The sequence below is a fragment of the Gadus macrocephalus genome, chromosome 12 (assembly GCF_031168955.1).
Source record: "Gadus macrocephalus chromosome 12, ASM3116895v1".
Lineage (NCBI taxonomy): Eukaryota > Metazoa > Chordata > Actinopteri > Gadiformes > Gadidae > Gadus > Gadus macrocephalus.
In genome coordinates this window covers 12189330-12213683 of record NC_082393.1, presented here as the reverse complement: position 1 = coordinate 12213683, position 24354 = coordinate 12189330, and the positions used below count along the sequence as shown (strand labels likewise).

General features: G+C 47.8%; 1 protein-coding gene across 2 annotated transcripts in view; it reads right to left on the bottom strand.

Annotated features, from left to right (window-relative positions):
* Positions 1 to 24354, bottom strand: part of dnai3 (dynein axonemal intermediate chain 3) — a 167364-nt gene that overhangs the window by 51345 nt on the left and 91665 nt on the right. For both annotated transcript variants that reach the window (XM_060066855.1, XM_060066854.1), the window contains exons 7-13: positions 18062 to 18243; positions 17471 to 17595; positions 16651 to 16740; positions 16065 to 16157; positions 7727 to 7846; positions 2119 to 2192; positions 84 to 225 (exon numbers count right to left, since the gene is read on the bottom strand). In XM_060066855.1, coding sequence (XP_059922838.1) covers positions 84 to 225; positions 2119 to 2192; positions 7727 to 7846; positions 16065 to 16157; positions 16651 to 16740; positions 17471 to 17595; positions 18062 to 18243 — 826 coding nt within the window. The remainder of the gene's footprint in view (positions 1 to 83; positions 226 to 2118; positions 2193 to 7726; positions 7847 to 16064; positions 16158 to 16650; positions 16741 to 17470; positions 17596 to 18061; positions 18244 to 24354) is intronic.

Below are 24354 nucleotides of genomic sequence, written 5' to 3'. Positions count from 1 at the left end.
ACCTGTCAAAACAACAACCACATTCCAAGAACATTCCAAAGACTGGCCCTTATTGGTGCATTCACACTTAGCGGTCCTCTCACCTTTAACAGCGGTTTCCAGGTGAGGTTCAGGTGGCTGAAGGTGTCCAGGACGCTGTAGGGGTTGTCCTCCACCCTCTGCTTCTTGTCAGACAGGGGCTGCACCCCTACCCTCTGAGCCCGGATATCCCAGAACATCAAGGAGCTGGAGAGAGAGAGAGAGAGAGAGAGAGAGAGAGAGAGAGAGAGAGAGAGAGAGATTTGAAAAAACTTTATTCACCATTTCTTTCTTCAACAATTACCCTTTTAACACAGACAACGAAGACTTTAGATTAGAAAGCAATAAATAACAAAATAAACACACTCATTAAAACGCAGTTAAAAAAAATCTCATTGAGAGTGGAAAGTTCAAAGTGACTCATTCAAGCTGATGTTATGAGACACACACAGGCTAGCAGAGACAGCAGGCACACTGCTTTATACACCCTCTGCATCTTCAACATTCCTTAGCTCTCTTGCTTGATTTTACAGATAGCAGCAGCATTTCTTTGTCTGCAAAATATTTATCATACTGGACATTCTTCATTTTTTTTGTTTTTTTCAAGAACACCTGTATGTACTGAGTACATCCCATCCAGCTGTGAAGCAGAAGCCAGTGGTGAGTCAGTGAGGGGCTGGCTGTCTGTTACACAGTCCTCCATCTCCTCACTAGACTCTGTCTCCTCACCACTAGACTCTGTCTGCTCCTCCCTAGCTGCTGTTTTCTTTGCTTTAGAGCCACAGGTTTCACTGGCCTGTTTCCTTTTAAGGAGGGGAGCCTTACACCTACTGTCTTCCTCCTCCATCAACCCACCCTCACTCTGCTCTACTGCAGCAGAGCTGGGCCCAGCCTCTACACTCTCTGCTGGTTCTGTAATAATATTGTCCCCCTTCTCCTGAACAATGCACTCACTCTTTTTTTCAATGTCAACACATAATAGAAAAAAAACATTCAGGATTTTTAAGAACCTGCTTTCCAATTTCAACATTTTTTTCATCATGAGTTGCCTTTTTTGGATTTTCCCCACACTCCTTTGCAGTTACAACATCTTCTTCTTCAATGCTTCCAGCCCGCTGTTTTACAGCGTCCACATCTTTGGAGGAGCCTGCTGTCGCCTCAGCAGGCTCAGCCCGATTTTTCGGGGGCTATTTCCGGGCAAGCTCAGACTAAATGCCCTTCTTTCCCGCAGCCGAAACACTTTAGAGTTCCAGAGTTTACAAACACAGAATAGTCAAAGTCATCCACTCTTAATTGAAAAACTAAACTCAGTTCACTGTCCTTCTTGTTCATGTGCACTTGCCGTCTGTGTGACACTACATGCCGCAGCAGGGGAGACTTGCATCCCGACGGCAGCTTCCTGATTGCAGACACTATTTTCCCGTGCCTCGATAGTTCCCGAACCAGAACCTCGTCGCCGATGAACTGAGGGATGTTAGAGATAGTAATCCTCGCTGCCGGCGTTGTAAGCGGAGACACTGACACAAACAAATCCTTCACAACGATCCCAGATTCCACCACTTTGTTTGCCTTGGCCACGCTGTCCACAAAGATAACGACCCCTCCGTTCATCCGGGCCGCGGACCTGATGCTGCTGTGCCCGACAACATCTGCCACTGCCAGACTGCAGTCCTCCACTGAACACGGGAAGGTGGTGGAGATCTTGAAGCCATGCTTGCGGCTGAGCACCCCGAATGCCGCCAAACTCCAGGCGCACCGACCAGCGACTGCTGGTCGATCGCGAAAAAACACCCCAAAGTAGCACCAAAACCCACCAAACACCTCGCAAACCATCACCCAACCATATTTAGAACATTTACCGAAAAAAACTATGAAAAAGGTTCGCAAAAACTCAAAATCGCTCTCACACTCGCTCTGCAAAACTTGCTCCTTCCGCTCAATCAGAGAGAGAGAGAGAGAGAGAGAGTAGTAATTATAAATTACTCACCCATTTCTGCAGGTCAAATTCCCCTCATATACCTTGTCCATACAATGATGTGGATGGGACAGCCCTTAATCAGTTCAATGTATCCATGATATGTTTTTTTGTTCTACCCCTACCAGTTAGGAGCGCAGGTGACAAGCTGAACACACGCGGTGTTGGGGTTTACCAGCGGTACGCCCATCCGACTGACCTAATCAGGGAGAAAGGGTTACAAGGTCAGCAGTGATCTGCATGGTGCCGTTCAGCTAATGTCAGCAGTTGATGGCAACCCTGCAAGTAGCTTTGTGGGCAGATCTTGGCCGCTGTTGCTATTATAGGCCTACCAGCCAAATGACTCTTGTGCCCAAAGCAAATCTAAAATGGGTTGGTCTGAAACCCGTTGGTGTGTTTTGGGCGTAACGTGCTACAAAGCAATGAGAGTTCCATCTCCCCTCCCCTTTAAGAAACAGCGCATTTGCTTGACGAGTTGATATTTTGACAGCGCGTTGGCAGTCTCCGCTGAGACAGATGCATGACCACATGAATTTCAAGCTTCAAAAGGCTCAGTTTATGGCCAAATAATAGGCCTAATTCACACATGGAATGGCGTTTTCCTCTACAACTTCAGAAACGTCATGTATAAACCCACAACTGTGGGTCAATTTAATGATATGCGGCAATACATTAAGAAACATTGTTTCTTACCAGTATTGTATACATTTTCGATATCGACCTGTGTTCATTATATGCATGTGTCCCCCTGTTAATATACATTACCCTGAACTGTATTATGTGTATTTAGTTTGCGTGTGTTTAAACAGATGGATGCATGTTTGCACCAAGCATCACCCGCATTCATTCATTCTTTTAAACACTCACTAAGAGTTATGGGCTAGTACACGATGTCTGTGTCAAGAAAATATGTGTTGTATGGTTGCTGTACAGTGTATGCAGATGTATTAGCCCTTTTTACACTGCCAAGCCGGTTCAGTTGCGCCTTGGCACGCCCGGCAATTTCACCGTCTTGCCTGTGTTACACCTTGTTCACACTACATGTGTCAGTCGCTGGATGGCCGAGGGTGTGTCTGACGTATAGGGGACTAGTCTTTGTAGACGCCTACTGCAGCCAATCAAATCGCATTTCTTTCAAAAAATATAACCGGCAGATTTTTCCTGATTCTTCCTGCTTGTATTGCAAAATGGATACTGGAAACGCGTGGAGTGTATTTGCATAACCGCGATCTGATTGGCCGACGGATCCGGCGCTGCCTGAAAAGTTGAACATTTCTCAACTTTTTGACGCAGGCCACGGTGCCGAATGGACGGACGGACCCACAATGCATTTCGCTAGTGCCCCATGCAAAGTCAATGAGATCCGCAGACGGACGGATTTAGTGTGAATAAGCCCTTAAACCGAGGGGGTAAAATCCCTCGTTCGTCACAGTTTCGGCTTTCTTGGTTCACTGGAGAAGGCGGGGCTACGCACAGAGTCTAGAGCTCTTTAGAATAAGTCTATTGTTTTAAAAGTACAACTTCTTACTACTGCATCAGTTGTTCTTTCCCAAATAATTTAAAGGGGACATATTATACACCGGGGACATATTATACACCCAGACATATTATATAATCACTCCCATGAGTGTGATTAGCCTTACAAGCTGTTTCATAATCTGCCCCATATGACATCACTAGTGGGCGTGTCCACCTAGATCTGTGCTGGATAGATCAGCCTACCAGCCTACCCAGTGGATTGAAGTAAACGTTGCTCATCTATCCAGCACAGATCTAGGTGGACACGCCCACTAGTGATGACATTTTCGAAATGGCTTGTAAGGCTAATCACACTCACACCTGGTGGCACAATATGTCCCCTTTAACAAATGTTATAATTTACCCTAAAGCAAGAATTTGTTTTGGAAGGCGGGAATATAGCCTACTTTGCTCGAGTTTATTATTTTAATGCATGGCATAGCCTACTAGAGTGTTCATTCATGCAGCCCCTATTGAAAAACATAATCATCATAATATTTTCAGTAGGCTAATCGTTTGCATGTTTGTGGTGTGCGTAGCCTACTGGTGTGTAAGCCTATGTTGCAGTTCCGACCTGCCATGGCGCATCAAAATAGCAAAACCAACTGAGCTATCCGCTAGTGCACTTAGACCAGGTATTTCTGGTCAATGGCGCAATTGCTTATTTTCGATCAGTAAAATAGCACCATGCATCATTTGCGCCGGAACAAGCCCCTTTGCTGTGGGGGGAAATCGTGTGTGTGTGTGTGTGTGTGTGTGGTGTGCGTTCGTGTGGGTGTGCGTGTGCGTGTGTGTGTGTGTGTGTGCTCTAACATCTATAATTTTTATCTTTACAGATCAAACATGTTTAGGCCTGGGGTAAAAAAAAAACGAAAAGTCTTCTGTCTGGATTATTTGACTTAGATAATATAATTGAGTGTACAAAATAACATGTGTCTTTATATATACTGTTTTAATTGTCACTCGGAAAAAATGCCCTATATATATATATATATATAATATTTTTTTTTATTATTATTTTTATTATTAATATTTTTATGTAGGCTGGTATTGACATTTCCGATACGATTTTTTTTTTTTTTTCCCAAAATAACTACATTTTGGCACATACAAGGACAGAGTTGATCAAACGTTATACATTTAACTTAATTATCAGCTCTCCCTGTGTATTTTAATGGAATTATATTATAATCTATATTATAGTTATATTATAATTATATATTTAAGCAATAGCACATGAGAGGTGCATTGTACTGAATATCAGCACTACAACAGCAGGACCTCGAGTGTGACATTGCTTTTATACAACAGTTCTACAAGCACCATTAATTAGTTAACATTTGTTTGTTTATTTAATGATTTATTTGGCTCCGCCAACACAAATAGATCCACAACTGGACTGGGAATGAACTGTTGCCAAGCAACACATACACACGCTAGCTAGCTAGAACATTATTATAATAATAATAATGATAATAGTAATAATAATAATAATAATGAATGAAATTTATATAGCGCTTAATATGGTACTCGTCTCTAAGACGCTTTACATATTGCCCTATCAAAACTATGTAAAACAGATTAGGAATAAAAGAAAAACAGAGGTTAAACATGAAGAATAAGGTGGGAGTTATGTGGGGAAGGCTAGTGTAAAAAGGTATGTTTTGAGTGCAGATTTGAAGAGAGGGTTGGAGAGACTTTGATGTGGTTTGATTCCAACATAAACAGCGGAGTCAACACCATGGATAGGTCAGCACTCATGGAATGCCTCTTGTCCAATCAAATTACTTGGTCGGAACTAACTGTTGTATAACATATAGATAACGTTATTCTACATTATACAACGTGGGTTTTACGCCACTCTGTCCGTAGGTGGCGCTGTCACAACAAATTTGTATCGGGTGCCAAATTTGTACCGCCACCTACGTAATCCATATGTAATCCATTCCAAACCTGCCTTGGCTGCAACAGACGATCGCGTCGAACGTTGACGATCGCGTCGAACGTTGACGATCGCGTCGAACGTTGACGATCGCGTCGAACGTTGACGATCGCGTCGAACGTTGACGATCGCGTCGAACGTTGACGATCGCGTCGAACGTTGACGATCGCGTCGAACGTTGACGATCGCGTCGAACGTTGACGATCGCGTCGAATGACGTGGGAAGGTTCAAGAACATTCGCGAACTCGTTCATTGAGCGCGACAAGACAGATAACACTTATTTTACAAATTACATTTATTAGCGTTCCTAACTTTATATTTGTATTGTATTTATCTATTTCCCTACACAGTAATAGCTAAATGTTAAGGGGATAACGTGAATAATAATAATAAAAAACATTTACCGATTGGTAAATGCCTGCTCGCCTATCTATCTATCTATCTATCTATCTATCTATCTATCTATCTATCTATCTATCTATCTATCTATCTATCTATCTATCTATCTATCTATCTATCTATCTATCTATCTATCTATCTATCTATCTATCTATCTATCTATTACCTATAATCTATTATCCTAAATTAAATTAAGGAAATTAAACCAACACAAGCTAGCTAGACTATGATACACTTTAAACACCCAGTTTACTAGCTAAATTCGATTAAACAATTAAATGCAATACAAATATAAAGTAAAAACAAGTGTTATCTAGCGATCCGTTATCTGTATATGTTATTTCATCTTTGGCAACATGAGCGCAAATCTTTTTTGAAACCTGCTTTAAACACTCTGTTTACTAGCTAAATTCGATTAAACAATTAAATACAATACAAATATAAAGTAAAAACAAGTGTTATCTAGCGATCCGTTGTCTGTATTATATTATTTTGTCTTTGGCAACATAAGCGCGATTGTTTTTTGAAACCTGCCTGGCAACGGACAACCCCTTACGTAATCTGTTGTCCGTTGCCTGGCAACGGAAGACTGATTACGTACCCGGTACAAATTTGGCACCCGGTACAAATTTGGTGTGACAGCGCCCACATTTAGCCCACTCCTCGATCTGCGGAGGCGGAGTCAGACGTTTAGACGTTGAGCCTCTGCGTGCTACAGCCAGGTGCAATTGGCTTCAGGGGCTGTGGCAGGTCGTACCTGCTAGCTTGCTACCAAATGTTTTGCGTTGAGGTGATATTTAAGGGTTGATGAACTCCGGTGATAGGAAAATCCCTTGCTACAGAGATTGCAGATAACGGTGTTCCTATCTACAGTTCCGTCTGGGAGTTTAAACTTGAACTTTTCGTTCACGGGGCCGAGCAGCGTCTTCTCGTCTGCCTCCATTTTGTTGAAACGTAAATGACGCGCCGGGTCAAAGGGCACTATGGAAGCGCGATTAATCTGCGTTAATTTTTAATTTGACAGCCCTGATAAATAAATAAATATATATATATATATATATTAGTGGTGGGTCGTTATCGGCCTTAACGGCTGCGTTAACGCGAAACTTTTATCGCGCGATAAAAAAAATATCGCCGTTAATCTATTTTCAAACACTTCCTTGTTCGGACCCATCACGTGACTGAACTAACCAATCAGAAGCTAGAATTTAGACTGAGGTAAACGTGAGGGAATCAGAGAGGCAGATTCAACAGAATATCCTGACTGTGTTAAATATGTAAACATGTAAATATGTGATAATTGTGTAACATAAATATGTAAATGATTAACTGACTAAAAATTGTCAGTACATTTCTAGCAAATTAACTCCAATATAAATTACATTAATTTATTCTACAACTTTCAAATATTTAACTTCTAAACCTGACATTATTATGGATTATTACACGGCTCTTCTCAATGCTGTAGACTGCTCCATTCACTTGCATGGGCCTTCCCAACGTTCAGCTGTAAATAATTTTTGTTTATGCTCCGTTCACTTGCATGGGCACTTCACAACTTCCGGCGGTGAATAATATTTGATAAATCACCATTGCCCAGTATAATTGACCGCTGTCAAGGTAAACGAACAGATTTTTTGCCGTTTGCCATTTTAATCTAGATTAATTTTGGAATTAATCTTGATTAAAAAAAATAGTCGATGCCCACCACTAATATATATATATATATATATATATATATACATACTTACCAGCACTGAAATGGACCGTGAGAAGAATCAACATTGAAAAGGAAACATATTAATTTCAAATGACTTCTATGAAGTGATTGGTGAAACTTATTCCCCCCAACCTTGCCATTACAGCTGCTCACCTCAAAGGTTTCTGGAAGCCACTGGACGTCTGTAATTGGTGCTTTGTGGCCGCTCTCAATGGCAGAGATGGCACAGTAGTGCACCACAGGGACGTCATTCTTCCTTTTTTCTTCAAGGTCCTTGCGGGGAGGAAGGAAAGAAAAGCAAGACGCAAGGGGTACAGTGCTAAATAGTGCTGTATGGGTTGGCAGTGCTCTGACAAGTCAATCAGGAATTCTAGGGTAACCATTGGGCCACACTTGTATTAAATCAGCTTATCCTGTTAGATTGACTTAACAGTGGAACTTAAAAATGTAAGTACAAAATATGGAGAATCTATACCTATACCTAGTCTAAAATATATACCTAGTCCAAATAAAGAGATGAAAAAAAAAAAAGATAAGATAGACCAAAATTGTTTTAGCAACAAATAAAAAAAATAGCTAATACATCTAGTAGCAATAATATGGACATTGTTACGAGTTAACAATACAAGACTATCTCTCACCTTGCCTTGTGTAAACATGCACAGAGATGTCTCCACATTGTGCTGCATGAAGGGCTCTACAAGCTCTTAAATATAAATAAATATGGCTTTTCTAACTATTGAATTGATCATGAATTGGGATGCACCGATACCACTTTTTTACTAACCGATACGATACCGATACTTTTATTTGTGTACTTGCCGATACCGAGTACCGGTACCGATATTTTCTAGATTTGGTCTCTATGAAAGGAGTGCAATTAAATTGAAGGCATATTTTATTTTCTCCTTTCAAGAATACGTCAAGCCTTTAGTAAGGCTATACAAAATGAACGGAAGGATATTCCAAAACAAAATTAAACAGAGCTATTTTTAACAAAAAAGCAGTCAAAGACAAAATGCCATCACATAATGTAAATGTAAATATAACCAGATAAAGCGAACAACAAAAATAATCACGAAAAGTGAGTAGAACTTTTGTTAATAATAATAAGCACATTATGGCTGTTTAGAAAGGCTAAACAAATCAACACACAATGTTGCCTCTGAACTAGGCTATGTATTTTTGGAGAAAGTGAGAGGCAGATTTTTTTTTATGAACAGAATCATCTCAACATGATCAGGTGTTAGCCTGTTTCTGCCTTCATTCACAATGTGTGACACTGAGCTTAACAGCCGTTCGCTCTCAACGCTACTGCAAGGTGCTGAGAGGTATTTGCGTACCACTTTTGCCAGAGAAGGGAACCGCACTTTGTTAACCCCCCAGTATTGCAGTGGATTGGCCTCGCGGGCCACTGGGGCCTCCCCAAGGTATGTCTCCAATTGTGCGGTAACACCCACAGCACCTGGGGTCAGTGCTACTGACGCTTGCTCATTTGCAATTTCATCAAAGACAACAGTCTTTCATATACAGTCTAAACTGCTGCTGGCCTGGTCCTCCCTGCGTGGTTTTCTGGTAGGTGGTTCACAGCGGGTGTCATCTTTCTGATTGTCCTGTTCTGCAATCAGTCTCATCAGCATCTCCTCCTTGGCATTTGCAGCAGTGTGGGTGTTCAAGAAATACACACTTTTGTATCTAAAACAGACAACATTTACGTCATTCATTAGGCTATGTGGCCATTTAGGAATTCCTATTTAAAAAAACTCCCAGCCAAGAAACAACTTGCATGGAATTGTTGCATTCACTGGTCAACACACACACACACACACACACACACACACACACACACACACACACACACACACACACACACACACACACACACACACACTGTGGCATCCCGCCCCGTAAGCCTCGGCCCGGACCAGCCCGAGGGTTGGTCCTGGACGGCGTGTACCGCCGTCACCCACCAGAGTAGACGGCGACCGAGAGCAGCCCTTTCGCCTCCCCAATCAGCGTGATTGGGGGACACCTGGCCGAAAGCCAGGGAGACTCTTTAAAAGGATCAGGTGGACTGACAGCACGGCACGGGAGAGCAAGGAAGAAGGTAGCGCTCTGGTCCGAGAGAGCCTAGAGGCCCATGGAGGCCCTAGAGACCGCGTCTCCTTCGTTGTATTTAAGTTGATTGTTAATAAATGCCTTTAATGGCTTATCCCGCACACAAACGTGTCGTTTATAATTGGAACCCGGCTCATTTGGGTAGCGGGTTGCCACATATGGTGGAGAATGCAGGCACCATGAAGATCCCACTACGACCCCCCGGTAAAGTACCCCACCCATTCGGCAAGCAGAACCCGGACGGGACTGACGCTGCCGCCGCTGCAAGGGACGCTGCCGCCGCTGCAAGGGACGCTGCCGCCGCCGCCGCAAGGGACGCCGCCGCCGTCGCAAGAGACGCCGCCGCCGCCGCAAGGATCGTCGCCGCCGCCGCAAGAGACGCCGCCGCCACCGCAAGGGACGCCGCCGCCGCCACCGCAAGGGACTCCGCTGCCGCCGGCGCCGCAGCGGGAGACAAGGCCGCAGCGCGAGACCGGGACGGGACGGCGCCGCCGGCCGGCGCGGACGTGGGGACGGCGCCGCCGGCCGGCGCGGACGTGGGGACGGCGCCGCCGGCCGACGCGGACGTGGGGACGGCGCCGCCGGCCGACGCGGACGTGGGGACGGCGCCGCCGGCCGACGCGGACGTGGGGACGGCGCCGCCGGCCGACGCGGACGTGGGGACGGGTCGGCCCAGTGTGCTGGCGACCTGTTGGACGCAAGGTACGTCCAGGAGCCCGACTATACCAGCAAGGGTTATGAACCCGGACACGCAGGCCATATTGGACACTGGCAGCGTGGTCACCCTCCTCCGCCCCGACTTGGCTGGATGGAGGGAGGGGAAACCCATGGAGGTGGCCTGCGTGCACGGGGACATACGGACCTATGAGAGCCGCCATGTGGTCATCCGGACACCACGCGGGGTGTTCACGGCTCGGGTAGGGGTTGTTCCCCTACTCCCGGTAGCGCTCCTCATCGGGACGGACTGCCCGATTTTCCGTCGGCTTTGGTACCCGGCAGGAGATGCAGCCGCCGCCGGCGCAGCAGGAGACGAAGCGGCGGGAGACGAAGCGGCGGGAGACGAGGCGGCGGGAGACGAGGCGGCCGGAGACGAGGCGGCCGGAGACGAGGCTGCCGGAGACGACGCTGCCGGAGACGAGGGTTGGTCCTGGACGGCGTGTACCGCCGTCACCCACCAGACGGCGACCGAGAGCAGCCCTTTCGCCTCCCCAATCAGCATGATTGGGGGACACCTGGCCGAAAGCCAGGGAGACTCTTTAAAAGGAGCAGGTGGACTGACAGCACGGCACGGGAGAGCAAGGAAGAAGGTAGCGCTCTGGTCCGAGAGAGCCTAGAGGCCCACGGAGGCCCTAGAGACCGCGTCTCCTTCGTTGTATTTAAGTTGATTGTTAATAAATGCCTTTAATGGCTTATCCCGCACACAAACGTGTCGTTTATAATTGGAACCCGGCTCATTTGGGTAGCAGGTTGCCACAACACACACACACACACACACACACACTAGGGCTTTGACTTCGAACTTCGTGATTCGAATATAATTCGAATATCAAAAAAATAAATCAAAATTCAAACGAATATTAGGCAGCCCTTAATATTCGAACCTGTTATGGGCAGGCCAAGAGAGAGACGTCGGAGAACCCATGCAGTCTATTCATAATATTGTAATGACCACAGAAGAGGCAGTGAATGAAGTATTGATGAGACAGCGATTTATTAGAAACATAATAAACCGTTGGAACGCGCAAGACCGGTAACCATAGCAACGGCTGTAAACAAACCTCCCAAAGCCCAGGGCTGAATCCGAATACTCATACTTATAGTATGCATTTTGTAGTACGCCACAAATATAGCGCGTCCGAATGCTCAAGGTACGGCCACACCAAACACGTTACCCGCGTACCACGCGTATAAAATCGGCAATTTTTCCATAGGGAAGCATTGGTTTACGCGCGTATGAGGTGCGTACACGCGTATCATGCGTACCAAGCAACATTTTACTCGCGTTAGGGGCACACACACACACACACACACACACACACACAGAGAGAGAGCGTATAGGCCTACCTCGGATTGAGCAAAGTTGGGCTGTGGAGCGGATTTTCTTCCACGTCGCAAAATCGCTTCATGACAGCTGTGGATAACGTTCGCTTCATAGTTTTGGTGCCTTGGTCCTCCTCGATCTCTCGAGAAAGAAATCTCAGCAGCACAGTAATCAGGAATTACGTCTGCTGCCATAGCATCCGAAGAGCTGACCCTTCGCGTCAACTCCTCAAATGGACCCAGAACAGACGTCTTCTCCAGCAGAGTCCACTGGCTAGGCACGAGATTGTCCGGGAGATCGTATTCAGACGCATATATTCCCAGCCCGCGTTTCTGTTCGATCAGGGACTGGATCATGTAAAACGTGCTGTTCCAGCGAGTCTGTACGTCTTGTTGGAGTCGTTTTGTGGGCTGACTGATTTGTAACTGGATGTCCTCGAGGCGGGAGTAGGCTAAATCCGAATGTTTGAAATGCCCAACTATTCTTGACCCGACGTCACTGGCAGAGAGTAGTGACCCTTGCACAGAAGCATACGGCCGACATCTTTCTTTATTCTGGGTGGAAATAGTAACATAGTTACGCCATTAAATGCGTTTATGGAAACATTTTTAGCGAGAAATGTGCATTTTACTTTCATAATGTTCACTCGGTGAATGTGAAGGATGTTTGGTTTGATAGTTATGACGAAGAGTGAACGCTCCGTTCACTTGCATGGACAGAGTCTCTGGTTGCTAAGCAACCTCAACGTCTTGGCGGACTATTTCTCTGCCGATCAACACTACGAATGCTGGAAACACACCAGACACACCATGTGAAGTTATTTAACCCGATTATTGTTATTTATATCCGAGATTATTTAATCTAACCCGATTCAAGCTCTATCATGCACCCAGACACGGCGGCGTTTGGGTTTCCTTCCTCGGACTCCTAAATCCAGCGCAGCCACATGCAGAAGCGTAGCTGCGTATGTAGGACCATTTTTGACACAAAATGGTCAAGCAACATTTTAGCTGCGTTACACGCGTACATGGTACGCGGGATACGCTTTTGGTGTGTCCGCACCTTTAGTGCCTCTGTTATTTTTATTGCCCGTGAGTTGTCTTTGGACATTTTCTCTCGCTTTTGGAAGACGTCAGTTAAGGTGGGCTGCTTCAGTCTTGCGCCGCTAGCATTAGTGAACTCCGTGTACTTAGCACTATGGTGCGTCTTCAGATGTTTTATCACATTGCTGGTATTAAAAGAAGTACTTTCCTTTCCTCTGCCTTACTCCTGTCGTCATCCTTTATCTTAAAATATTCCCAAATCGCCGACATGACTTTACATGTGACTGTTAACAGGTCCCAGCCAACTTTCACACACACAAGCCTTTGGCAGCATCTCAGAGTTTCGGCTCATTATCGCCCCCTAGACATTGAAGTTAGGTAGGACAACTCATCTCCGCATGCGACCGGTTTGATGTAGGCTACTGACATAGTGGGATCGGTGCGTGGTATCGGCAATTAAAAAACGATTACGAGTACGAGTATTTTAATGAAGTATCGGCCCGATACCCGATACTGGTATCGGCATCGGTGCATCCCTAGGCCTAGAAGTTTATCAATCTATATGGGCCTAGATATAGTTCGAAAATTCATAGTTGGATTGTTAATAGTTCATGTTTAAATGTGAAGCAGGTGTCAGAGTGACATTTATATTATTAGAAACAAAAATGAAGTTTTTGCAAACTTTCGATCCCTATCTGCTTAGGCGTTAAAACAGTGATGTAATTCACTCTTTAAAGCCGGGTCCTTCTCATCAATGAGAGTAGGTGAAGTAGCACTTGAGAACTGTAATGCCGCATTTCCACTGCAGGGCGCGGTACGGTTCGGTTCGCAAAGGTGCGCTACGGATTGCGTTTCCACCGCCAAAAGTGGGCGTGACCCGGACTGAGCCGTACTCGTTTTGCCCTCGTTTTCAGTACTCCTCCGTTGGGGTACTGAAAACGAGACGAGGCGCCTGAAAGGGTAAAAATTCGAGCTACACACCCCCTCCGTTGATTGGTTGACAGAACCGTCAATTCTGGGCGACGTGGGGATAAAAACAAACAAACAGTAGCCTCGAGGTATTATTCTTTACAATGAACATGTCGCGTAAAACGCTTGCTTGGGCGAACAAGGAGGTGGAGATGTTCCTCTGCATTCTTGGGGAGGAAGACGTTGTTTATGATGTTTACGTAGCTGCCGCGGCGGTCGACATCCGGCCTACCATAAAGGGTACTGTCGGCGGTGGAAACGCGACCTCGGAACTGAGCTGGGCTATACCGCCCCCTCCCTCCCGGACTGAGGCGAACCGTACCGCACACTGCAGTGGAAACGCGTCATAAGTTTTCTATTAACAAACAGGGGCAGATCTATGGAACATAATTAATAAGAAATCATGAGATAGACAAGGATAGCATCTTAACACTTTGGTACACTATGCTAGCAGGGATGTAATATTAAGCCGAAAACACCAGCGCCGCAGTGCGCTTTTTACGTTACGTTCAGGGCCGTTGAGATTATGTTTTGAAAGCGGCATATCGACCAACATAGTTGGTAGGCTGCCATAACGTTATTATACCAGTTGTTTTCTGCCAATATATGGGACTGACGCCCATGATCCTGTTTCTGCTTACATTGATAGTCACATTAATTCATAGTTACTTTATGTACTGCCGGGCACTTTGTTTACGGATTTGGTCACTTTATTTACTGTCATTGCTCATTATTTTGCATTTCAAAATTTCATCCACTGCATCTCCATATGTACAGGACCTTGTATCAAGCTGGGATGTACGAAACAGCTTTAAAAAAAAGTTTTTTCAGGGGCTGCAACGCTATGTAATAGGCCAGTGGCGTGAAGGATCGCAGGGCGGCGCACCGCCGAGCCCTGGCGTGTGTCTAACCGTCGCCGGTGTGTGGTTGTACGTCGGAAAAAGTGGGGGCGGTTGTTTTGACTCACGCCCTTCGCCGCCGGTGTATTTAGCACTTTAGGCTTCCCTAGTCTACTGTAGCTGAAGCACACAGTGTGCTGAACGTTGCCCTGTGATGTGTATACTGTACATACAGCTGGTCTAACACCACACAAGCTCCACAGAGTTATGTGTGTGTGTGTGGGAGGGGGGACGGACACCACGATCAATATTATTGGATGTGGCTTCACATGACTTGACTGGCTTCATCTGGGTGAAGATCACCAACTGGTGTTTGAAAAACATACCGTTCACAGCAATTCAGCTGTAGAACATAATAAGGCTTTAAGCTGATAACACAGTGACTGTTTGAATCTGCAAACATACTGGGAAGGAAGTGAAAATGGTTGCTGTTGATTCTGGTGGGTGGGTGGGATGGAGAGAGGAATGGAGACTGCTGTTAATAGAGTAGTTATGAAAATAAACAGTGAATGTAAACCGACACCTGGACGGGGAAGCAGGGTTGGGGGGGGGGGGCAGGGAAAACAGGTGGGATCCTTGAAACTTTAGCATTGCCTTCTTAAAGACGCATTCAATTGCATTGTGCATTTGTTGTCAGGTGTATCTTCAGAATACTGAGTCACACTCAATACCAGATATGGTTCAGGGAGGGATGCTTAATGGATTTGATTTGTCATCATAAGAAAGTGCTTGTGACAGCTGCAGCTGGCTTTTAAAGGACCATCAATCTGCTGCATTCCAATCTAATGACTTGAGGATGAAGGTGGGGGGGGGGGGAGAGAGAGAGAGAGAGAGAGAGAGAGAGAGAGAGAGAGAGAGAGAGAGAGAGAGAGAGAGAGAGAGAGAGAGAGAGAGAGAGAGAGAGAGAGAGAGAGAACAGGAAGAAAGACTCCAGCGACACCAACATGGTAATCATCATCTCTACCTTTGGTGATGAAGGGCCTGTCATCACCATTACCCTGCAAATAACCGGCTCTCTTATAAAACATAAGATTGCATTGAGTAGACTGACATGGAAGAGACTTACAGTAATGGATAATAAGCTGTGTTTGCATTCAATTTGTGCTTTCCATTGTATCTTTAAGATGTGTTGTGGTGGTGTCTATGTGTTGTTGTTGACGCATTTTTAAGGTTGTTTAGCCACTACTTCCACTTCCTCACCTCATTAAAGGCTTGAAGGCCTTAAAGGTTGTATCAGCGATTCTAGGCCGAAACATTTGTGCTCAACGTTCGATACATTTAGGGACTTGGACGGATGGCCATTAATGGCCTCTTTCTTAGGATGACATTATTTGCCATTCATCCACCGTAAACGACCGTACACTGTGAGGTCCCATCAGGACATATCCAATGGCATCACTGTATGTATATAGGCCGCTTACGAAAGTTTCGGTGCTGACCGAGGTGCTCCGGCCACCAGAGGGACGTGTTCCCTGCAGGCGATCCACATGGGCGGAGATGTCCCATAGGACAACCTGGTACAACAAACAACAGATTAACTAATACCAAACAATAACATCAAAGTCCACACATCTTCATAGAGTACAACATAAAACCTCAATCTGATGATTGGCAATTTAAACAGCCATTTAAACAATCAAAGGCTCCTGATTGGCTGATAATAAAGGTTTCGTACTGTGAATTGTATTTGTTCTTGTACTTTGGGGTTCTGCATCAAATGCAAACAGTGACAATAAAGGACACAAGGTAAGGAAATATAATCACGTAATGGACAGACCATGGATAGAGAGAAACAGAGAGGACAGACGGAAAAGATGCGGGTTGTATTGATGTTTTTCATTCCATAAGAATAAGGATAAATGTCAAAAATAGAAATTATTAATACATTAATATATAGAAGCAGAGAGAGAGAGAGAGAGAGAGAGAGAGAGAGAGAGAGAGAGAGAGAGAGAGAGAGAGAGAGACAAAAAGGTGAACAGAGTGACACACACAAGTCACACTCAGTACCAGGCCGTTCATGCAGCCGCCAACAATAATATTTGGATCAGAGGGGCAGAACTCAAAGGCCAAGACATCATCTGGGCACTCCAGCAGCAACTGTGAACACACACACACACACACACACACACACACACACACACACACACACACACACACACACACACACACACACACAAGGTATTGGATTTCAAAGTTGAGACTTTGGTGTTCAGACCAGGCCTTCTGAAATATTAATTCATTGTAGGCTCTTCCATGAGGAATTTAAATGATGCAACCCAAAACGAAAATTATGATTTCACAAGAGCTTTTTTTTTTTCTGTGCTGCAGTGGCATGGTTCTTTGAATGCTAAGCTGCTAGGTTTCAAGCAGCAGTAAAAGCAGTCTTTAACAGTTTGAGCCTTATACTAAATAAATTGATATAGACTTCCATAAATAATCTCTTGTTTGGTCTCCCCTATTAGTACTATTTTATATGATCTATTCTAGCTACTATAATAAAAGTTAAGCCTTCAGGTCGCATGGCCCGCTCCGGTCCATCAAGCAATAGAACTTTAGTGCTTCATGTTTTAAATATGACTAATATGACTGGGAGGTAGATCGATGGAGAAGTTTCAGAAATCTCAAACAAACAAGCGATGCGTGAATGACATTTTAAAGCGATGCGTAAGAGAGAGAGAGAGAGAGAGAGAGAGAGAGAGAGAGAGAGAGAGAGAGAGAGAGAGAGAGAGAGAGAGAGAGAGAGAGAGAGAGAGAGAGAGAGAGAGAGAGAGAGAGAGAGAGAGAGAGAGAGAGAGAGAGAGAGAGAGAGAGAGAGAGAGAGACATACCTGTGGTTTGATGGGGTCAGAGAAACTCCAGAAAAGAACGAGGGGGTGCTTTAGGAGCAGCTTAGTGGAGTTGTCGATGCGTTCCTCAAGGGAGGCCCTCTCCACCATGGCCACTGCCACAATACCTGCGGCACACGCACACACAGGCACACGCACACACACACACAGACACACACACACACACACACCACTAACGCCAAGTTCTATACTGCACATAAGCAGTGCTCCTCCCCAGCTTAAAACAAAGAATATGATTTATGCACCCCATTTTAGCAGCTTTCATACTGGTCTGATTGTCTTTTTGAGAATGACAATATTGAGGCTTTAAATGAAAGATATTGGACCCCAAAATGGTTGGTTTTACAATTTACGTGCTACTTAGCCAAAGTGGATACAAGATGTACCTGCAAAATAGGTGGTGCCTTTGAAATCCAGGATATTTCAATATATAGATAAAGTTTACAACTTTACAAATATATATAGCATAACAGTCTTTAGCAATTTCAGAGGTGAATTCAGATGGATCAGTTCTCTCTCTACCCCCTCCCTCTCTCTCTGAGCAGATTAGGGGTGAGGTCGGGGGGGTCTCACCATTGATGCTGGGGTGCCAGTTGATGTGGCTGATGGTCTTATCTTTGCTGTAGTTGAGATCGGTGAAGGACTGGTATTCCTTGAGGTGGGTATCCACCTTCCCACCCACATCTTCACCCAGGGTCCTCCAGTCGTCCACGAACACGTCCATTATGTGGTTCTGTTGGAGGGCCCTGAAAACACTGCAACATGCAAATTCCCCCAAAAAATGATATAGATATATATATTAGGGCTGTCAAATTAACGAGTTAATTACAATTAATTAATCACAGAAATTAATAACGCAGATTAATCGCGCTTCTATAGTGCCCTTTGACCCGGTGCGTAATTTGCGTTGAAACAAAATGGAGGCAGACGAGAAGACGTTGCACGGCCCTGTGAACGAAAAGTTCAAGTTTAAACTCCCAGACGGAACTGTAGATAGGAACGCCGTTATCTGCAATCTCTGTAGTAAGGAATTTTCCTATCACAGGAGTTCATCAACCCTTAAAGGTAATAGCTATCGCTATTGCGTGAGCCGTAGCACTGAAAAATTTGTAATCCCCGCCCACCAACAGCTTGGGCCTCAATTACGTCCGCGTGTCTCAACGACGTCTGCATTTCGCAGATATAGTCGGGCGCCGGCGGACGTTCTGCTCCCATTTTCTTCAGGACGATTCTGTAGCATACTGAAGTAAATAAATAGATATTATGGACTCAACGGCGAACGGCATCTGCAAGACATGTAACGCGGGTTTCATCTTGCCGTATGGCAGCCATGAGGTGTGCGAGGGCTGCCTTGGGCACGAACATGCCGTCTTGGCGCTCTCGCTGCCCTGCCTGTGTCGGCATTATGCTGCGCTGCCCAGACAGCGCGGAGCCGACACTGCCGCCGCCATTGCTGAATGGGCCGACGACTTTACTGTCCCGCTCGACGATGCCCTCTCTCCCCTTGTGAGCTCGGAGTCAGACGACTCCGCCCGCGACGAGGAGGGGGCGTCTCCCCCGGCTTCCCCTCTCCGAACTGAGAGGCCCGGGGCAGCAGGATTGTCCGTCTCTGCCACCACCTCACTTCCAGTGGTTGGAGCTTTGGTGGCAGAGCTACCGGGCATTATCGCCAGGGCAGCCGCAAACCTTGGCCTTGCGGTGCCCATGCCTCAGGACCCCAAACGCCCGGACTAGCTCCGTGGCATCTGGGGACTCGAGGCCGCGACACGCCCCGCCCATCTCGACCCGATCTGGCCGATGTTTCCCGCCATCAGCCCGTACTTCTGTGGGGCTGCGGCGGAGCCCGGGAGGCTCGGTGCCCCGGTGAAAACATTTATCCAGGTCACGAAGACGGAGGGTCTGACAGACCGGTGTTACAGGGCGGTACAGCCGCTGAATCCCGCTCTGTGTGCTGTCTTTGGAGTGAAGCCGGGGCTCAGCGACCGCTGCCCCACTCTCAAAGACCAGCTGACGGCCAAGCTTACAGACAGAGCGCATCGGTGTATGATGCAGCAAGAGGCTGTTATGAATAACATCGCCCTGCTGGCACATAACATCTCCACCATGGCGGTTGACCCCCATCGTCTGGCCGAACAGGCAGTCGACGTGGCGAAAACCGCCTGTGTCATCCTCTGCCTCTGCTCCACCGGCGCGGTGGCAAAGGCCCGGATGGCGGCATGGCAGCACCTCATACAGAGGAACCTGTGGCTGCAGCAGACCCCGGGCATCCCTGAGCCAATGAGGCGGCAGTTACTGGAGTGCCCCATCAGCCCGGACGTGCTGTTCGGTCCCCGTCTGTCATCTATGGTGGATGACATGCAGGCCGGTTCCGAGGAGGCAGAGAAATTCCGGAGACACGTCTCCCGCCCTCCGCCTCCACCCGGGCGGCAGCGCTCCGCTCCAAGCCCCCGTCGCCGTCATAGGCCCCCGGCAGTCACTGTCACGGCGCCGCCGGCAGCTCCTCGAGCCAGCCCTTCATTACCTTCACGAAGGCAGCCTCGCCCGGCTTACCAGCCCCGCCCGCCTCCATCGCAGGCTGCGATGAGTGGCCGCCAGCAAAGGCCTCGGGCAGCAGGCTCATGGAGCGATGTCCCGCCCCACGAGCGCCGGCTATTATGGGGCGAGGGTGGAATGTGTGACAGCGAGAAACACCTCTTTACTATAGACGGCTGTTTTCTCCCCACACAGTTAACGGCGGAGCCTACCGGCCCGGCCTTAACTGTTTCACACGCATCCCCCCCCACACATAGGCAGGCCGTCAATAAACCTCGTATTATTGATCGAGCCAGCCCTACATTACTTTCCCCTTACCACGTCGTGCCTGGCATGACATGTGGCGAGACGGCCGCTAAAACAAGCTCTCTGTCTACGAATGACATGCAGCTCGTTCACAGTGTCAGCAGTCTGCTGCCCAGTCACATTGTCATTCCTCCTCACGTCCCAACGCTCAGGAGAGAGGAAGCTACACTCTTGTCACAAGCTGAGCAGGCAGGGCATGCCTCTGCTAATGACACACACACCTAGCCCTTTCGGGCAGAGCCCCCCATGGGCTGCGGGGAGGACTCCTCCCCTTGCAGCGGCGGCAGGGGCTCAAGCGTGGCTCGTTTCCATGACAGCCGCATCAAAACAAGAGGCTGCACAGCCGCTTTCAGAGCATTACTCAGAATGGCTGAACGCATGCACCTTGGCCAAATGGATGGACAGGCTGATCAGCAAGGGTCACACCCTGCAGTTCACCTCTGTTCCGCCGCGATTCAACGGGATTGTGGAAACAACGCTGTCATCCAAGGATCAACAGCTGTCACTTTTGAGCTCCAGCAGCTTCTAGCGAAAAAGTGATTTCCACGGTCCCGAAGGGAGAGGAATTGCAGGGATTCTATTGCCGTTATTTCCTGGTACCCAAGAAAACAGGAGGGCTGAGACCGATTCTCGATCTAGCCCTATTCAACAAATGCATCGCGGAGAGGCCGTTTCACATGTTAACAATCAGACGAGTGTTACAGTGTGTAAAGCCGGGCGACTGGTTCACCTCAATAGATTTGAAGGACGCCTACTTCCACGTCACAGTGAACCCCAAACACAGGAAATTCCTGTGTTTCTCGTTCCAAGGGTCACACTACCAGTACAAACGTCTCCCGTTCGGCTATTCTCTATCCCCACGAACGTTTTCCAAGTGCGTGGAGACGGCTCTCCGGCCGCTTCACGCAACAGGAATGAGAGTACCGTTCTACTTGGACGATCTGCTTTTGATGGCTCGCTCCAAGGAGGAAGCAGCTATTCAAACAAAAAAGCTGCTGATTCGAATTTAGGATTCGCCATAAATTGGAAGAAGAGCTCCCCGCTCCCCTCACAGAGTGTGATGTATTTGGGGGTAGAACTGGATTCAGCTGTAATGAGAGCACGGCTCTCACAGCAGGTGAGAGCCGTGGGGATGGAGGATGGAGACGCTGTGGTCTCTCCTCCGCCGCTGTTCCCCAGGGCAGCGTTGTGACAGCCCTCTCTGTCATGAGGCTGCTGGGCATGATGTCAGCCGCTCACACTGTGGTGCCGCTGGGGCTGCTTCACATGAAGCTGCAGAGATGGTTTTCTCGCCTGCGCATCGACCCGGTGCGCCAACGGCAGCGCAAAGTGACCATTCCCCTATCAGTGGGCCCAGATTTGACCTACTGGGGCGATCCCCGAACACTCGCGAGAGGGGTGCCGTTGGGCAGAGCAACGTCACACATCTCGGTGTTCACGGATGCTTCTCTGTCGGGCTGGGGAGGAACATGTGAGTTTCACGTGGTGGGCGGCGTTTGCCCCCCCCCCCCCGTGACCATGCATATAAACGCATTGGAGCTCCTCACTGTGTTGAAAGTGGTCCAACACTTTGCCCCATTGTTGACGAATCAACACGTAATGATTCCCACGGACAATAAGGCGACAGCAGCATTCATAAATCGCCAAGGGGGTGTGCGCTCGGCACAGCTGCTGAGCATAGCGAGACAGCTGTTATGCTGGGCGCACACGCACTTGCTCTCCATCAGAGCAGCGTACATCCCCGGTGTCCTGAACAGAGGGGCCGACATAATGTCGAGGGGGGGTCCCCAACCAGGAGACTGGACTCTGCACCACGATCTGATCAATCAGATATGGAGCGAGTTTGGGAAGGCGGAGGTCGACCTATTCGCCACGCGGGAGAACACACAGTAAGAGCTGTGGTTCTCTCTCAGCGCGAAGGACAATCCCCCACTCGGGGTGGATGCGTTCGCTCACAGACCCTGGCCGAACACACGTACGCTTTCCCGCCCGTCCCCCTGATTCCCCAAGTCTTGGACAGAGTCCAAGAGGAGCGGCTTTGTATGATTCTCATAGCATCGCAACGCACAAGTGCACCGTGGTTTCCCTGCCTCCAGCGTCTGCTCTCGGGGCCGCCGAAGGAACTCCCTTAGAGGCGGGACGCTCTCTCACAGGCAGGGGGAGCAATCATAGATTACCCAGAGATCGGCCAGCGCTTGTGGGCCTGGCCGCTGAACCCGAGCGCCTAGAGGGTCTCGGCCTCTCCCAGGAGGTCGTACGGACCATCCAGGGTGCCAGAGCTGACTCCACCAGAGCGTGTTACTCGGCTAAATGGGCGGCTTTCCAGAAATGGTGCACGGAGAGGGGTTGTGATCCCATCTCCTGCCCTTTGTCGCGTGTGCTCTCTTTCCTCCAGACATTGATGGAAAGAGGGCTGGCCTTTAGCACGGTTAAGACGTACGCGACTGCTGTTTCATCATGCCACGAAGGCTTCGGGGATAAAACTGTTTGTAGTCACCCCTTAATGAAACGCTTCCTAAAAGGTGTGAGGAGAGAGAGACCCGTGACGCGCTCTCTCACTCCACAATGGGATTTAACACTGGTGCTGCGCGCACTGGCTAAAGCCCCATTTGAGCCTCTTGAACGGGTGCCCCTCAAGCTTGTGTCAGCCAAGACAGCTTTGCTGCTGGCCCTGAAGTCACCTAAGAGAGTGAGCGACCTGTCTGCACTCTCTGTAGCCCCTTCTTGTCTTAGAATACAAGGGGACGGCAGTTCGGCCATATTACGCCCGAACCCGGCTTTTACACCGAGTATTACTAGCTCGTTCAGATCGAGAGTAATAACACTCAATGGTTTCTCTCTCCCTCCTCATCAATCTGAGGTGTATGCAACAGCCCATCTCTTGTGCCCCGTACGCGCACTTTCCTGTTATGTGAAGCGCACGGAGGTTCTGCGCAAATCTCAACAGTTATTTGTGCATTACAGAGAACATTCCCAGGGCCTCCCCCTGACGAAACAACGGCTGTCGCATTGTGCTGTGTGATGCTATCCCACAGGCTTATGTGTCAGCGGGGGCAGAGCCGCCTGAGACTATCAGAGCTCACTCCACCAGAGGAATATCGTCCTCTGTCGCTCTGCAAAGAGGGATGCCTATGGAGGATATCTGCACAGCAGCCTACTGGGCTTCCCCATGCTCTTTTATTAGGTTTTACCTAAGAGACATGTCGCGCCTCTCTATGACACACTCAGTTCTAGGTGCTTTGTCAGAGTGAGTGTGATTGTGTGACTATTCCCCTCGCATATTAGACAATGTGAGGAGGAGTCAAATATTCATGCTGAGAGCTCTTGTGTCTTCAGACACATTGGAGCTGCTCGTTGATGACATGCCGTTAGACGCATGATGTAAGTTATGCTACGTCTGACGCATGATACTAGCGCGTATGTAGCTGTGTTTCTGGTACTGATCGGGATCAATGAGGCATAGACTATATCGTGCTTCGCCCTTTAACCCAATAGCGATAGCCTTAAAAGGCGAAGCCTATACGACATAGAACGATAGTTATGTATTGTAACTCTAGATTCTATGAGTATAGGCGCAGCCTTTTAAGTGTCGGCCTCATTGTCCTTTAAATAGCTGAAAAAAAGCAGTTTATTGGGAGCAGAACGTCCGCCGGCGCCCGACTATATCTGCGACATGCGGACATCGTTGAGCAACCCAGTCGCCAAGAAAAAACGTTGACGGTGTACGTTTCCATGAACACTGGATACGTAGCATTTCAACGTAAAAAATAGCGTGTTATACCTACAGTATCCACGCGTGCCGCTGTGGAGGCGGGTTTCGGGGTTTGGGTTTCACGGCTTTCGCGGCAAATTGTGGACACGATTGTTTAGGGGGGGGGGGGGGGGTAGACTGTTGTTGACCGGGGAGGGGGGGGGGGGGGGGGGAGACACGTTTGTTGAGGAGGGGGGGGGGGGGGGAGACACACGTTTGTAGGGGGGGGCACGCTCGACAACGAGAGTTGGTTTTTATTGAACGCTCGACAACAAGA